Consider the following 13,239-nt stretch of genomic DNA (forward strand, 5'->3'; position numbering starts at 1 on the left):
GCTTAGTTCCGTCATTAGTTCCCAATGTTGGACTATCGCAGTGTGAGGAAAGCAAGTCATGAACATCATTGTTGCCCCTGATCCTCCTTTAATAGATCAAAAACATCTCGTCAAAAGCCTAATATTCATGGAAGCTTCCCTTGTACGAATCAATCCAAGAACGAGCTTTTATCCGCCAAGTTAATTCTGCTTAACAGTGGCCGCCTCCCGCGTGGGTACGTATCCCGAAACGGGAGATTTGGTTAACGCCGTTACCCGCGCGCGTAAATTGATGCACAGACCGCGACCTCGTGCTTGACGCGTCTCGTCTGTCTGTTGAAGCTTGAGCACCCAAACCTCAACCTCAACCGTCTTCCACCCTAAACTTCCAGAGGCGCCATGATGATACACCAGCAAATGGCCAAAATGGCATGTCTCTAGCTGATTCACAATCTCAACCTTGCTCTCTGCCCAGCCCTCACAAAAGCCTTCACGGCCGCCGTGCGCGTGGCCATACAAGCCTGGCTGGCCGCTTCACGCTGGCCCACGCTGCAGGCGGCCCCTTTATCGGCCAATGTGCTCAACACTGCCTGACGATTCGTCATGGGCGATATGCGAGGCATGAAGCGCGCACGCGGGGATGAGGAGACTTCTCACTCGAGGGCTGCAGAGGCACCAGTCCCACGTTTAAAGAAGCCCAAGCACTCCAACTTGGAGTATCCGCCGTCGTTCTGGGATAATCTCTCCACGATCCCATTGAGTCGTGCTGCTTTGCGAGAACTTGACCGAAGAAACAGGACAAACGCTGCCTCTTGGTCCCCACGACCAGCACAACCGCAGCAGCTACCACAAGCCTGTCGCGATATCAAAGAATTCGCGAGGCGAGGAGGCCCGAACTTGCTGGATATCAGAGGTGTAAGTGCTGTCGCGCCCGTGTGCATTGTCATCAGGGGACTTATCATGATTGCTACGCAGTACGCCCCGCCAGACCTTCTTCCCGCACCCATCGCAAGCATGGTCTCATCATCGACAAGAAGCCAAAGTCGGTCAACAAGAAGCCAAAGCCGAGCATCAAGAAGCCAAAGTCGGTCGACAAGAAGCCAAATCGGGAAGATCCAGTCTTCGTCCAAGAACAGCAAGAGCCAGTCTACGTCCAAAATCAGTAGCCGTTCTGGACCATACAAGCCGGAATTTGAGCAGCACCTCATCGATTATGGGGTGTACATGGCCAGCCTGGATCCTGAACCTGCCAATCTAGAGGCAATCTGCGACGAGCTGCGGCGTGGAAGGTCATCACTGTCACCTGGTCAATTCACGAACGATGCGTTCAAGACCTTTATGAACGCGCAAATGACCGCCAAGGATGAAGCGACTATCATGAACACTACAATTGGATCGATTTGTGGAAATGATGTAAACATCTCAAACGCTAGGGACATCCTCTTCACTCACCTAGAGCCTCTCACGACGGGGGAAATTGTCAAACCAAAGCCCGACTTTTTCGATGGCGCCCACCGACACGAGCTGGGCGAAGCGTTGCTCGCAGACAGATCGCTGGCGTCCAAAATCATCCCCTCCAAGAACGCACATATTCCTGTTGTGCCGAACCTGTTTCTTGAAGTCAAAGGGCCTGGAGGTAGCCCCATCGTGGCAAAACGACAAGCTTGCTACGACGGCGCAAACGGAGCGCGTGCCATGCACGCTCTGCAAAATCATGGCTCGAAAGATCAAACATACGATGGCAATGCCTATGCGTTCAGCGCTACGTATATTGATGGCATGCTCACTCTATATGCGCATCATGTCCAAGCGCCTGTTTCGCCGACGTCTGCTCGTCCGCAGTACCACATGACCCAAATAGATTCATATGCCATTTCAGGCAACAGGGCCAGATTTATCGAAGGCGCGGCTGCTTTTAGAAACTTGCGGCTGTTGGCAAAACGATATCGGGAGGCCTTTATACGAAATGCGAATGCGCAGAGTCTGGCATCAGGCTCGCCGCATGACACCCTGCCGTCCACCGAGAACTGACAGGAGTTCATTGATTGAATCCAGCGCATGGCAAACTGAAGCTTCAGCTCTGTGCGAGAAAGGGTTAGATTTCTACAGGAGGAATACCTGCTGATCTGGAAAGCTGAGCATCAGGCAGTTTGTGCGCAACGGCCTGTGATTGTTCAGGCTACGCAATCAGCACAGATCGCCAAAAAGACATCATCGCGTTTCTCGCGTTCTCCTTCAGCCAGACGGACACAACATTTGGATCCTGTCTCCTTTTATATGAAATTTGCCCCCGCTACTGAGAACGCGACCCAAGGCGCCCGACAACAGCATTGTTGACCAACAGGATCGCCTCAATCTGACGCGAAAGCCGAGGTGTCGGTTCCGGGTCAATGCACCCCGACGATGCGTGCGTCTCCGATGCAACACGTCTTCCGGTCTCGCAAGGTGCCAGACGATATGTAATGAGGGGTTGAATGCCCATTTGCGTCGAATCTGGCATTTCCATCCTCTCCTCCCCAACTTGGTGCTTTCCAGATTCTCATCACTATCACGCGCGCCCCAGGTCCAGTCGTCAAGATGGCCACTCCTCCCGACGGCGTCTTCGTCCCCGTCCCCACCTTCTTCAAGACCGCACCCGACGCTGGCCAGCTCCAGCCCGCCGTCGATGTAGCCACGCAGGCCGCGCACTCGGTGCACCTCGCCAAGTCAGGCATCACCGGCCTCGTCCTCCTCGGCTCGACCGGCGAGGCCGTGCACATGTCGGGCGAGGAGCGCAAGGCTCTCATCTCAGGCGTCCGCAGGGGCCTCGATGACGCGGGCTTCCCGGACTACCCCATCATGGCCGGCGTGCTGGTCAACTCGGTCGACGAGACCCTCGAGTGGCTGCACCAGAGCAAGGACGCCGGCGCGCAGTGGGGTCTCGTCCTCGCCCCGGGGTACTTTGGCGCGGCGGCCAGCCAGGACAACCTGGTTGAGTGGTTCACCCTCGTGGCGGACAAGTCGCCTCTGCCCATCCTCATCTACAACTACCCGGGCGTGACGAACAACCTGGTGGTCAGCATCAAGACGTACGAGACCCTGGCGGCGCATCCCAACATTGTGGGCTGCAAGATGTCGCACGGTAATGTCAGCCACCACGTGCAGGTGTCGCTGCACCCCAAGATTGACCACACCAAGTTTCGGGTGTACAGTGGTTTCGGACAGCAACTGGGTCCCATTGTTGTGTTCAATGCTGGTGGCGTGATTGACGGGTTGGCCGCTATCTTCCCAAAGACCATCTCGAGGCTGTTCAGCCTGGCGTCGAAACGGCCCCTGGACGAGTCCACCCTGGAGGAGGTGCGGCGTCTGCAGTGGAAGGTGTCTGCGTGCGAGGAGTACATTGTGTCGAACGGCATCCTGGGAATTAGGGAGGGTATCTACAAGGTCCTTGGATTCGGCCACCTCGAGGGCGGTCGGTTGCCCCTGAAGGGCAAGATGGCTGCTGGTGTGTACGAGCAGTGGAGCGACATCTTTAGGCAGATGACTGAAGAGGAGAAGAAGTTATAGACGTCTCAATGATACAATAATTATTGACAAAGGAACAGTGACAGATGTTACCAACCACAGGCTACCTGGGTGAACGCTTAAAGAGCTCAAAACCAGCTGGGCTGAGCATGAAGCTTGCCACCGGTTGGGTTAACATCCAGGACAACTATGACCATGCGATCCAAGGGTTTGTTTGTCTTTGCACGTTGACATATAATCATGTGCATGGCAGGTTATCTCACGTGACGGGGCTAGCTGGTCATCAGTGGTAGCACACGTTCCAAATCTGAGCACAAAGACGAGCCTTCATCATCAAAAGCGTCATCAACTCATGTCTCGGATCCAACGTCCAGTCCGTCGATATCTGCGTCATCCAAACCCTTGCTCCCACCGCGACAGGGCGAACCCCGGTGTTTGACGATTCAGCCAAAGGTGTTTGTCGCGACACCCTCAAACTCTCACCACGTGCCTCCGGCCTTCGCTGCTGATCCTGCAGAATAAGATTGCCATTGCAACCTCGCCATACACCGTTTTGGCCTGTACAGAATGTAGCGCAAGCACGTTTCCCTTCCACTGGATGTTTTCCCTCGCTAGATAAAACCCATGGATTCGAAGACAGTCCCTGACCCTGCTAACCTCTTGCATTCCCGACCTGCGACAGATCGGCGTGATGATGATAAAGGTTCACGACACCCACCTTGGGCGTCAGCCCCTCGGCGAGGGCCTCTTATTGTCCTGTCCTTAATCATTTTCTTGGTCTATGTCGAGCTTGACGGCGCAATGCGTCAATACATCCTCCCAATCGTCAGCTTGACTGGCTTGTCGCACGCCCTGCCGAAATGGCGGAATGGCACGACTGAGTTGGGCCCGCTCAAGTTCTCTGATGACGGGACATTTCAGCTCTCCATCTTTGAGGATTTGCATTTCGGCGAGAGTACGTGCGCCGATACTAGATGCTGTGTCTGCTGACCATTAGATTACTGGGATTCCTGGGGTCCCCAACAGGACATCAACAGCGTCAAGGTGCTGGAGAAGGTCCTTGACTCCGACCGTCCTGACCTCGTGGTATTAAACGGCGATCTGATCACCGGCGAAAATGCATTTCTTGACAATGCCACACATGTGATGGACATGATTGCTGGCCCCCTGGTCGAGCGTGGGCTGAGCTGGGCGTCGACCTATGGCAACCATGACCATCAGCCCAATCTATCAGGCCAAGCACTCCTCGAGAGGGAGCACATGTGGCCGAATGCTCTTACTCGCAGCATGGTGCCCGGCCGCAACGCTGGCGTCACCAACTACTACCTGCCGGTGTACCCCAACAACTGCACCGACTGCAGCAAATGCGCCCCTGAGTTGCTGCTCTGGTTTTTCGACAGTCGGGGCGGCTTCTACTTTCAAGAATGGAACGAGGATGGCTCGCAGGTCGCACAGCCCAACTGGGTTGACTTTGGCGTCGTCGAGTGGTTCCAGCAGACAAACGCCAAGCTTGTGAACAAGTACCAGAAAACGATCCCGTCTCTTGCCTTTGTCCACATCCCGACAAACGCCTCGCGCGCTCTCCAGACAGAGTCCAAGGTTCACCCAAACTACCAGCCTGGCATCGATGATGATTACCCCCTGGCGCCGCAAGCCCAAGGATGGTGCACCGACGGCGTCAACGACGGGACCTGCAGCTATGGCGGCCAAGACACGCCTTTTATGCAGGCGATCGCCACAATGCCAGGCCTCATGGCGCTATTCTCGGGACACGACCATGGTGCGACTTGGTGCTACAAGTGGGAGGGCCTCATCCCTGGTATGGTCGTTGCTGGCAACGGTATCAACATGTGCTTTGGCCAGCACTCTGGCTATGGCGGTTACGGCAACTGGATTCGAGGCGCCCGACAGGTGCTCGTCACGCAGGGGAAGCTGGCGAATCTCGAGATTGACTCGTGGATCCGCCTGGAGAGCGGTGACATTGTGGGCGATGTGTCGCTGAATGCGACGTATAATGAGGATTGGTATCCTGCGACGCCAAACGACAAGACGTCGTGTCCTACGTGTAACTATACAATTATTACCCCAATGCCAGGGACGCGAAGGGCTAAGTGAATATAGGTTGATCGAAGCGAAGAGAAGTCTTTGCTCAACATCTGTTTGCATACAACTCTGGCAGTGTGAGAGCTTGGTTGGACAAGACTGAAGCAGTTGACCTACCTACGAACCAATTTGAGGCGCCCAGAGACGTGTAGAACTGGCAAGTTCCTAGGCTCCAGTCCTTGACTGAAACGACCGCTGGAGCGCGAGCCTGTCGAACGTGCACACATTATTTTGAACCAGGCTTGCTTTCTTTGCTCCCACATATGGTAAAATTAGGCCCCTTGCAGTGCCTATATCACGGAAACTATATTTCTCACTTACTGCTCAACTCCATGTCACAGTCATCTGAGAACCGTGTGTGCAATTTGCGATGCTTTGTCACAGTCATCCGATCATGCTGTTTTCGACCTACTGACTGGAGCTAAAAAGCATAACAAATTTTACTCCCCTTCTTCTTCTAAAACTCCCACTACTCCCCCTTCCCCCTTCTCTCTCCCCTCAGCCTCCTTCACGGCAGTAGCTCGCAAAACAGGCTACCATGTCGCTTCCTGAACTCCCCTCTACCGTCATCGCACTTATACTTGGCAAAACAGACGACCTGCAAGATCTAGTCAACTTGGTGTGCTCATGCCGCGGTACCTACGAAGCTTTCGAAACCTACACTTTTGACGCTCTCGTGGCGAGGCCCACGCTGCTGAGGGAGCTACCCTTCGCCGTCGCTGCACAGCACTTCACGTCCACCGAGAGTGTTGCTGAGGAACGCAGCTGGCGTGATGTACAAGCTTTTGTTGACGACATGGTCCGCAGTCCTGAGAAGATGTACGACGAACTGAATCGGATGCGGAGCTCGGAACTGTTGAACATGTGCAAGACAGCGTACTTTGTGCAAGAACTCGTGGGCGATATGGGTAATGTATTCCGGCAGAGGCTGAATGTTGCAAAAGATATTGTTCTCACCGAGGAAGCCGGTCCTGGAATGAGCCCCGAGTACTTCAGCTACGATATCAGAGGACTTTCCAGCAGTGAGCAGTCTCGCTTTCTGACAGCGGTCTACCGCACGGAGATTCTCCTGCAAGCTTTCAAAGCCCATGCTGGTATAGCCACGGCGATGATGTGCCACGCGAGGGCGTGGTTGCTGAACAGCTTCTCAATTATTGAGATTGAGCAGATTCAGTGCGTGTATGCCTACCTGGAGTCCAGGTTTGACGAAGGTAATTGAAGTCCGATAAAGATAGAGTATATGCTAACGCTGCGTTAGACTGCGATCGAATATTAGACAAAGATTTTGGGTTTGGTATAGACGATCTCATTGATCTCACTAGCGACACGATGGAGCAGCGATGGGTAAGTCAGTGGAATGTCTACAGAGCCAAGCTTACTGTATCAGATTTCACAAGGCTGTGCTTTTGTTTGCCAACTCCGCCGAGTTAATCGCCAGCGTGCGAGCGTCATGCTCTTGTCAAAGATCCACGCGGACAGCGCATCACCATACCTTGCTCTGAGCGAGCTCGGCAACTGTTATCGAACCTGTAACAATTTGACAAAGCCTCGTGACAAGCTGGACCACGTTGAGGGTCCTGTCAGCGCTTATTATCAAGCGCACAAACTCATGCCGCTCATCATTTTTGACTTCAAAAAATATGAGCTCCGGCTATATCCGTCGGCCTTCGACCCCCGAAACTGGGCACTGTACTGGGTAGGCTACGTCCCATGGGATCACAGACGGGTGAAGGACTGCAAGCTCTGGTCCATAGCAGACTGGATGAGGGCGCAAACACACACTTGAAGTCACTCGGTAAGAAGGTTGAAAGTCTACGTTGGAACGCGAAATATTCACGCTTGACTCCAGTCTAGAGTCGACCTTACCTTACCTACTAACTTACTCCGTACATGTAGTCCGTACTTAAAGTCGCACAGCGGCGCCCCACATAAATAATCGTTCACCTTGACCACTGTTCGTCATTCTCACCAGCGCGACAAACTCTTCCCACTTCACTCAAGACACGTCGCCGGTCATGAAAATCAATCAGCTCCCCCTCGAGGTCGTTGCCAACATCCTGAGCAGCCTCGAGAGTCTCACGGAGCTCACAGAGGCCATTCTAGCCTGCCGGCACTTTTACGCAGCCTTCCTGGAAAACCCTCACATACCCGGCACCATCGTCTACTCGACCTTTGACAATGGCGAGGTCCTACCCCTCGCTGTCGCGGCGCTGCGGACGGGGAAGCTAGGCACGCGCTTCGCCAACAGCGACGAGGTCCTGCGATTCGTCGATGACTTGCGCGTGCTTAGACACCTGGACCGGGAGCTTCGCTCGATGCGACTGCATGAGCTGTACGACCTGCACGATCTGACGGATGCTGTGACGGAAGCCGCCTTTGACTGGGCGAACCTGGCGTGGCACAACTATGAGGAGGATCACAACTGCGATTTTGGGCTGTCCCTGGCCGAGGCTGCTCGGTTCTGCCGGGTGCTGTATCGCACAGAGATTTTCCTCAGGGTCTTCCGGGTGGACGACGCCTTGGACGAGGACGCCAAAGAACGCGTCGAGCTGGAGGGCCAGCTGTGGCTCTTGAAGAGCTTCTGCATGTTTGAGATTGAGCAGATTGCCTGTGCGCACGACTACATGGAATCGAGAATCGTTTTCGGTGCGTTGTCTATGGATGTGACGGGTGGGGCTTGTCAGACTAATTTTCGGTAGCATCTCGTTTCATCCTCGCCCATGATATTGAGGCTGGCGCCATGCAGATCGATTACCTAACACTGGGAGAGAATCCCTTGCGACAAAAATGGGTATGTTTTCGCGGAAAGGGGCGGTTTACCTACTGTATACTAATACGGACAGATCACCCGTGGCTGCGTGTGGCTAGCGAAGCTCATACGCTTGAAGAAAGACGTGGCAGCAAGAAGGGACCTACTGGCAAAGAGTCTCGACGGAGAAAACGCACACCTCTACGGTGTCCTGTGGAGACTCAAGGAGCTTTATCGGGGCCCAAACAGCAAGTTGAAGCTGTGCCCCAAGCAACCTCGCCAAGTGATCGACAACGATCCAGGGCCGCCCAGCGCCTTTGACTACGCGCACACAAACACCGACATTGACCTCACAGTAGACATTGGACCCAACGGCGAGACACCCGACTACCCCATCCTCGTGACGTTTGCGCACGACGACTCGGGTCTCCGGGAGCAAGCGTACGTCATGTGGGATCTGAGCAGGATCAAGGACTGGGATTTGTTCCACGAGATGGAAATTGTGCCCAGCGCATCGCGCGCGGCGCCCGAACCCGGGTGGTACACGGAGATGAGGCGGTCCTGGGCAGCGAGGCGGAAGCTGTACGAGCAGGGCGAGAGGGGCACCTGGAGACTGGAGAGACCGTGGAGTGACGTGTCCGCGATGGACGAGGCGGTTGCATCCGAGGAACTCTGGTATACCATGAGCGCCTTTGAGGGACGGCATTGACTCGGGGAGATGGCCTGAGGAGCAGGGGCTTTGTGGTGCGCGTTCACGAGACGGAGCGAGCAAACACCTCTGAGCCCAGAGGACCGAATGATCAAACATTCAGAGGCAAAACTGCAAACTGGCAACGCTCGACTGCCTCTTGGGCCTGCCCGTCTGCCGGTCCGTCAACCCTGGTCGTGCGCGCATCAAATCGTCGTCACCTTCAGGGTTCAACCAGTGCATTGATGCGGGGATGGCGTTCAAAATATATGTCCCGACTGCTGGCTTAATGATCCTTCGCGTCTATCTCTGGGATCACGTCCATCACTCGGCCGCGATGGCACGGATCTAGCAGCGTCTAGCAGCGGCAGTGAAGGTCAGGCTTGGCAATATGGCCACCAATCTTCCGAACGGGGACGGTCGTGCGCAGCGAGATCAAAAGATATAAAGTCGAGCGGCAACTCGTTGGAATAAGAGTCTTTCTCTCGGCAGGCAACATTCAACCAAGCGACAACCTTCCTACTGTACACTTCTATCCCTTCAAGAGCTGGTCTCTTTTTTCTGTTCTTATCTCATTCACCCCTTATATCACCACTAACCGTCAACCACCCCAACCTACATCAGCCCAAGATGCTTTTCTCCACCAAAACTTGCCTCGCTGTCGTCGCCGTGCTGGCACGCGCGACAGCTGGCGCCCCGGCCGGCTCTACCAACGACGCCCTGGACCGCCTGCAGGACGTTGCGCGTGAGGCGCGCCAGCTCGAGGCCGTCACCGCCGCCGCCGCCGAGAAGCGCCAGTACCAGATCTGTGATTGCCCCGAAGGTTTGGAGTGCATGGACTCCCGCATCCTGGCCATGGTGGGTACCATCGCTCCCGAGGCCCAGTGCGTGTTGCCCAGCACGAAGCGTGACATTGAGGCCAGTGCCGCCGAGGCCGAGAAGCGACAGCAGCGCGCAAAGGTGGAGGGCGTCGCAAAGCGCCAGGATTGCGACTGCGGCGAGGGCTACGAGTGCACGGACCCCTACATCACGTCCGTGTTAGGCGCCGTAGGCCCCTTTGGCTCCGAGCCAACGTGTGTGTTGTCCCACACGAAGCGCACCCTTGAGGCCATGGCTGTCGAGGTCGAGAGGCGTCAGGTCGCAGAGGCTGAGGCTGTCGAGAAGCGCGAATCTTGTGCCTGCCCCGATGGCTTCTCGTGCATGGTCCAATCGTTTGAGATGCTCGCCGTCGCCCCCCAGGCCATCTGTGTGCCGTCCAGCACGAAGCGCGACCTCGAGACTAGGGCCGCCGAGGCCGAGAAGCGTCAGCAGCAGCGCGGAGAGGCGGAGACCGTCGAGAAACGCACATCTTGTGACTGCCCCGAGGGCGACGTGTGCTTGCCTAACAGCCCCGCCGAAGTGTTTTCGGGGATCCAGCTCGGCGGCCCATCGGACATTTGCGTGTCACCCACCACGAAGCGCGACATTGAGGCCCTCACCGCCGAGGTCCAGAAGCGACAGGTCGCGGACGCGGAGGGCGAAAAGAAGCCCCCCGCGTGTGACTGCGCCGAGGGCGAGACATGCTCTCTCGTCGTCATGCCTATTACATCCAACAAGGCCGCATCTACCTATATGTGTGTGTAGGAGGACATGATGGATGTTGGCAGGGAGGTTGTTGATGTTGGTCTTGGTGTATACACGTAGCGTACAGAGTAGGAGAATTGACTGGCGTTGTTTCACAAGAAGCTGTTCCTGGGTCGAGTGTGTGTTTGTGTCTGCGACGAACAGCGTGTGAAGAAATTGTGAATATAATGGTACAAAGACATCGCTGTGTAATCCCGCTCGTTTTTCGTAGTCTGTCTGTATGCCAACGCCACGCCGATACCAAACATCTATCCCATCATACGCATTCATGTAAACTCCTGAAAGAAAAACATAAAAGTAACCCTGTCATCTATGCCGTTCATCGTCGCTCTTCGTCCTCCTCGTCATCGGAGTCGCCCACCCAATCGTCACTCTCCAAGCCATTTCGTCGGATAAAGAGAGACCCAACCCAGCCACACAGCGCAAGACCGCCAAACAACGTCCACGGCAGAGCCTCGCCTTTGGGATGGATCCCCTTGGAGAGAGAAAACAGACCGCCAGACACAAACGGTCCAATGCTGCGGCCCAGTGCGGAGAGGGTCTGTGCGACGCCATTTAACGTCCCCAGGCTGTCGTGGGAAGGGCAGGAGTTGGTAATCTAGCCATGATTAGCTTTAAATTCGGGGTCATCACTGTGTGTGTCCACCTACCAGAAGCATGACGCTCGAGAGCCCGCCCACGGCGCAAATGTTCTTGATGATCAGCACAACGCCGAGCTCGCCGTATAGCCACTTCTTGCCGGTCCCTAATCCAAAAAAGGGCTTGTCGTCGAGATATCCAACCCATGGCATGAGGACCATGCAGACGGCAAGGCCAAGCAGAGATAACCTGTAGGCACCGAGGTTTCCCAGCCGCGCCTTGAGGTGCTGAAACAGAAAGGCCTGGAACAAGATGGTCGCAAGGCCCGCTGCGCTCAGACTGATGCCGATTTTGGATGGGTCAAGCGCTCTGCCGGCGGGTGGTTGCTCGGAGGCGAAGATGGGGTACAGGCTGTTGAAGCTGATGTTGGACAGTTGAAAGACGAGATATGTGAACAACAGCGTCATGGTGGTTCGGTTGTAGATGGTCGTCGTGAACTTGGGGCTCTCCTGACCATCGCCATTGGGGCTCCCTCTGGCGTCCTCCTCATCCTCGTCCTCGTCGTCTGACGCATCGGGCGACGCAGGTGCTAGCAGTGGTCGCTGGTTGCTGCGCGGCCAGCGAGCGGCCCACGAGGTGGAGCGTGCCAAATCAGGCTTGTCCGTGCCATTTTTCTTCGAAGAGATCCAGGCGGAGAGGCGTTTGATCCATGGCGGTATCCAAAAGTCAGCGGGCTCGCCGTCATCTTCCAGGGTCTCCTCAAACCAGATCGCCACCACGACGAAGCTGACGGCCAGCATGGAGGCGCCCAGAATGTTGGGTGCCAGGTACGGGTATTGGCTGCCCATCTTGCCCACCAAGACGCCGCCCACGGCAGGACCCGTAATGCTGCCCAGGGAGTAGATGATGGGCAAGTACGTGAATGCGCGGCTCTGGTTCGAGCGGTCCGTCACCTCGCCCAGCACCGTCGGGACACACGCTGCGTTGCCGTTCAGCATGCCCATGGCCATGTGGACGACTACAACCTGCCAGTACGCCTTGCAGAACCCAAAGAAACAGAAGCAGCACATGAGCGCAAAAGTCCCCATCAAGAGCACAGGCTTCCGCCCAATGACGTCCGACGTATATCCCCATATGAAATTGGTCGAGAGTTGCGCGAGGGCAAAGGCGCTAGCCAAGAGACCAACATACATGCCATTGAGGTCCTGTGATATCCCCGGCATGGAGCCGACCATTTTCGGGAGATAGGGTGATATTGAGTTCAAGGCAGTCTGCTCCGACAAGGACAAGAAGGCGAGGAGCAACAGCTGCTTCACAGGGAGAGGCGTGGCCACATTGTCCTCCTCGGAGCCCTCGCCCTCGGACTCGCTGTCGCCGTCCGAGGGTGGCGACGGCTGCTCGAGGGGTGTCTTGGGAGGCTGCGTCGGGAAGGTCTGGTATCGATGGGACTGCCGGCGCATACTGGCCAGCGTCGGGATCGGCGCGCCAGCGTGGAACGAGCCCTGCGAGTGCTGCCGGCCAGCACCGTGGCCGAGTCGATTCGCGGGTCGAGACATGGTGAGGTCGCGTGAGGGTGCGTACGCGGGGTCAGACGTTGGCGGCGAGCGATGGCGTGAAAATCAAAAAGACCCGGGCTTGAGGAAGCGCGCTGTCACCCAGAAGAGCGCTCAGCTGCTTGGTTCTCGTCGCGTGCGCCGGTCGCAGGCATGTGTTGGCGCAAATCACCCGGAGTGTAGGACGCTGCGTGGGTGGATGTCGAAGCAAAAGTCCGAGGGAGGGATGGAGGAAGACTTGATGCAGCGAGAGAAGACGTCACCAATGAATGGGTTCCTCGCCTAGATCCGGCAGACTTCCAGGGAACGTCGGCCGCTGAGAGGTGGGACCGGCCAGCTGGAAGAAATCCTCCGCTGGAGTACGTGCAGGAGGCAACAAGCTTGGCCGCTAAGCCTGATGTGGAATAGCGTCACGGCACGTGCCTCCAAGCTCGACAATCGAGTCTCGAGTCGCGTCTTCA

At 56.0% G+C, this 13,239-nt stretch overlaps 7 protein-coding genes across 7 annotated transcripts; 6 read left to right on the plus strand and 1 right to left on the minus strand.

Moving 5' to 3' along the window:
• Positions 1-230: 230 nt before the first annotated feature.
• On the plus strand, positions 231-2,283 carry F5Z01DRAFT_230756 (uncharacterized protein). The gene is made up of 2 exons (XM_046258303.1): positions 231-894; positions 955-2,283. Exons 1-2 carry the CDS (start codon positions 583-585, stop codon positions 2,008-2,010), a joined length of 1,368 nt encoding a protein of 455 aa, XP_046116408.1. The 5' UTR covers positions 231-582; the 3' UTR covers positions 2,011-2,283.
• On the plus strand, positions 2,284-3,664 carry F5Z01DRAFT_230753 (dihydrodipicolinate synthase). Its single transcript, XM_046258302.1, has one exon. The coding sequence runs from the start codon at positions 2,557-2,559 to the stop codon at positions 3,523-3,525; it is 969 nt and encodes a 322-aa protein (XP_046116409.1). The 5' UTR covers positions 2,284-2,556; the 3' UTR covers positions 3,526-3,664.
• Positions 3,665-3,808: 144 nt separating this feature from the next.
• F5Z01DRAFT_660792 (Metallo-dependent phosphatase-like protein) lies at positions 3,809-5,627 on the plus strand. Its single transcript, XM_046263852.1, has 2 exons — positions 3,809-4,438; positions 4,481-5,627. The coding sequence occupies exons 1-2, from the start codon at positions 4,108-4,110 to the stop codon at positions 5,596-5,598; spliced, it is 1,449 nt and encodes a 482-aa protein (XP_046116410.1). The 5' UTR covers positions 3,809-4,107; the 3' UTR covers positions 5,599-5,627.
• Positions 5,628-5,861: 234 nt separating this feature from the next.
• Positions 5,862-7,487, plus strand: F5Z01DRAFT_230769 (uncharacterized protein). Its single transcript, XM_046258304.1, has 3 exons — positions 5,862-6,797; positions 6,845-6,930; positions 6,974-7,487. The coding sequence occupies exons 1-3, from the start codon at positions 6,125-6,127 to the stop codon at positions 7,370-7,372; spliced, it is 1,158 nt and encodes a 385-aa protein (XP_046116411.1). The 5' UTR covers positions 5,862-6,124; the 3' UTR covers positions 7,373-7,487.
• A 51-nt stretch (positions 7,488-7,538) lies between these two features.
• Positions 7,539-9,349, plus strand: F5Z01DRAFT_230852 (uncharacterized protein). Its single transcript, XM_046258306.1, has 3 exons — positions 7,539-8,232; positions 8,286-8,377; positions 8,430-9,349. The coding sequence occupies exons 1-3, from the start codon at positions 7,602-7,604 to the stop codon at positions 9,042-9,044; spliced, it is 1,338 nt and encodes a 445-aa protein (XP_046116412.1). The 5' UTR covers positions 7,539-7,601; the 3' UTR covers positions 9,045-9,349.
• Positions 9,156-10,730, plus strand: F5Z01DRAFT_230921 (uncharacterized protein). The gene has a single exon (XM_046258307.1). The coding sequence runs from the start codon at positions 9,654-9,656 to the stop codon at positions 10,644-10,646; it is 993 nt and encodes a 330-aa protein (XP_046116413.1). The 5' UTR covers positions 9,156-9,653; the 3' UTR covers positions 10,647-10,730.
• Positions 10,731-10,805: 75 nt separating this feature from the next.
• On the minus strand, positions 10,806-13,239 carry F5Z01DRAFT_231103 (major facilitator superfamily domain-containing protein). The gene is made up of 2 exons (XM_046258309.1): positions 11,297-13,239; positions 10,806-11,244 (listed from the first exon to the last, which is right to left on the minus strand). Exons 1-2 carry the CDS (start codon positions 12,779-12,781, stop codon positions 10,966-10,968), a joined length of 1,764 nt encoding a protein of 587 aa, XP_046116414.1. The 5' UTR covers positions 12,782-13,239; the 3' UTR covers positions 10,806-10,965.

Source organism: Emericellopsis atlantica (assembly GCF_019669845.1).
Source record: "Emericellopsis atlantica unplaced genomic scaffold F5Z01scaffold_21, whole genome shotgun sequence".
NCBI classification, from domain to species: domain Eukaryota; kingdom Fungi; phylum Ascomycota; class Sordariomycetes; order Hypocreales; family Bionectriaceae; genus Emericellopsis; species Emericellopsis atlantica.

Bases quoted from the DNA above. Each gene is read 5' to 3' on its own strand.
- F5Z01DRAFT_660792 (XM_046263852.1), top strand. From the start codon at position 4,108: ATGGATTCGAAGACAGTCCCTGACCCTGCTAACCTCTTGCATTCCCGA. The intron at 4,439-4,480 runs GTACGTGCGCCG...GCTGACCATTAG, and splicing joins GGATTTGCATTTCGGCGAGA to ATTACTGGGATTCCTGGGGT.
- F5Z01DRAFT_230921 (XM_046258307.1), top strand. From the start codon at position 9,654: ATGCTTTTCTCCACCAAAACTTGCCTCGCTGTCGTCGCCGTGCTGGCA.
- F5Z01DRAFT_230753 (XM_046258302.1), top strand. From the start codon at position 2,557: ATGGCCACTCCTCCCGACGGCGTCTTCGTCCCCGTCCCCACCTTCTTC.
- F5Z01DRAFT_230769 (XM_046258304.1), top strand. From the start codon at position 6,125: ATGTCGCTTCCTGAACTCCCCTCTACCGTCATCGCACTTATACTTGGC. The intron at 6,798-6,844 runs GTAATTGAAGTC...ACGCTGCGTTAG, and splicing joins GGAGTCCAGGTTTGACGAAG to ACTGCGATCGAATATTAGAC. The intron at 6,931-6,973 runs GTAAGTCAGTGG...TTACTGTATCAG, and splicing joins ACACGATGGAGCAGCGATGG to ATTTCACAAGGCTGTGCTTT.
- F5Z01DRAFT_231103 (XM_046258309.1), bottom strand. From the start codon at position 12,781: ATGTCTCGACCCGCGAATCGACTCGGCCACGGTGCTGGCCGGCAGCAC. The intron at 11,245-11,296 runs GTAGGTGGACAC...AATCATGGCTAG, and splicing joins TCTCGAGCGTCATGCTTCTG to ATTACCAACTCCTGCCCTTC.
- F5Z01DRAFT_230756 (XM_046258303.1), top strand. From the start codon at position 583: ATGGGCGATATGCGAGGCATGAAGCGCGCACGCGGGGATGAGGAGACT. The intron at 895-954 runs GTAAGTGCTGTC...ATTGCTACGCAG, and splicing joins ACTTGCTGGATATCAGAGGT to TACGCCCCGCCAGACCTTCT.
- F5Z01DRAFT_230852 (XM_046258306.1), top strand. From the start codon at position 7,602: ATGAAAATCAATCAGCTCCCCCTCGAGGTCGTTGCCAACATCCTGAGC. The intron at 8,233-8,285 runs GTGCGTTGTCTA...AATTTTCGGTAG, and splicing joins GGAATCGAGAATCGTTTTCG to CATCTCGTTTCATCCTCGCC. The intron at 8,378-8,429 runs GTATGTTTTCGC...TAATACGGACAG, and splicing joins ATCCCTTGCGACAAAAATGG to ATCACCCGTGGCTGCGTGTG.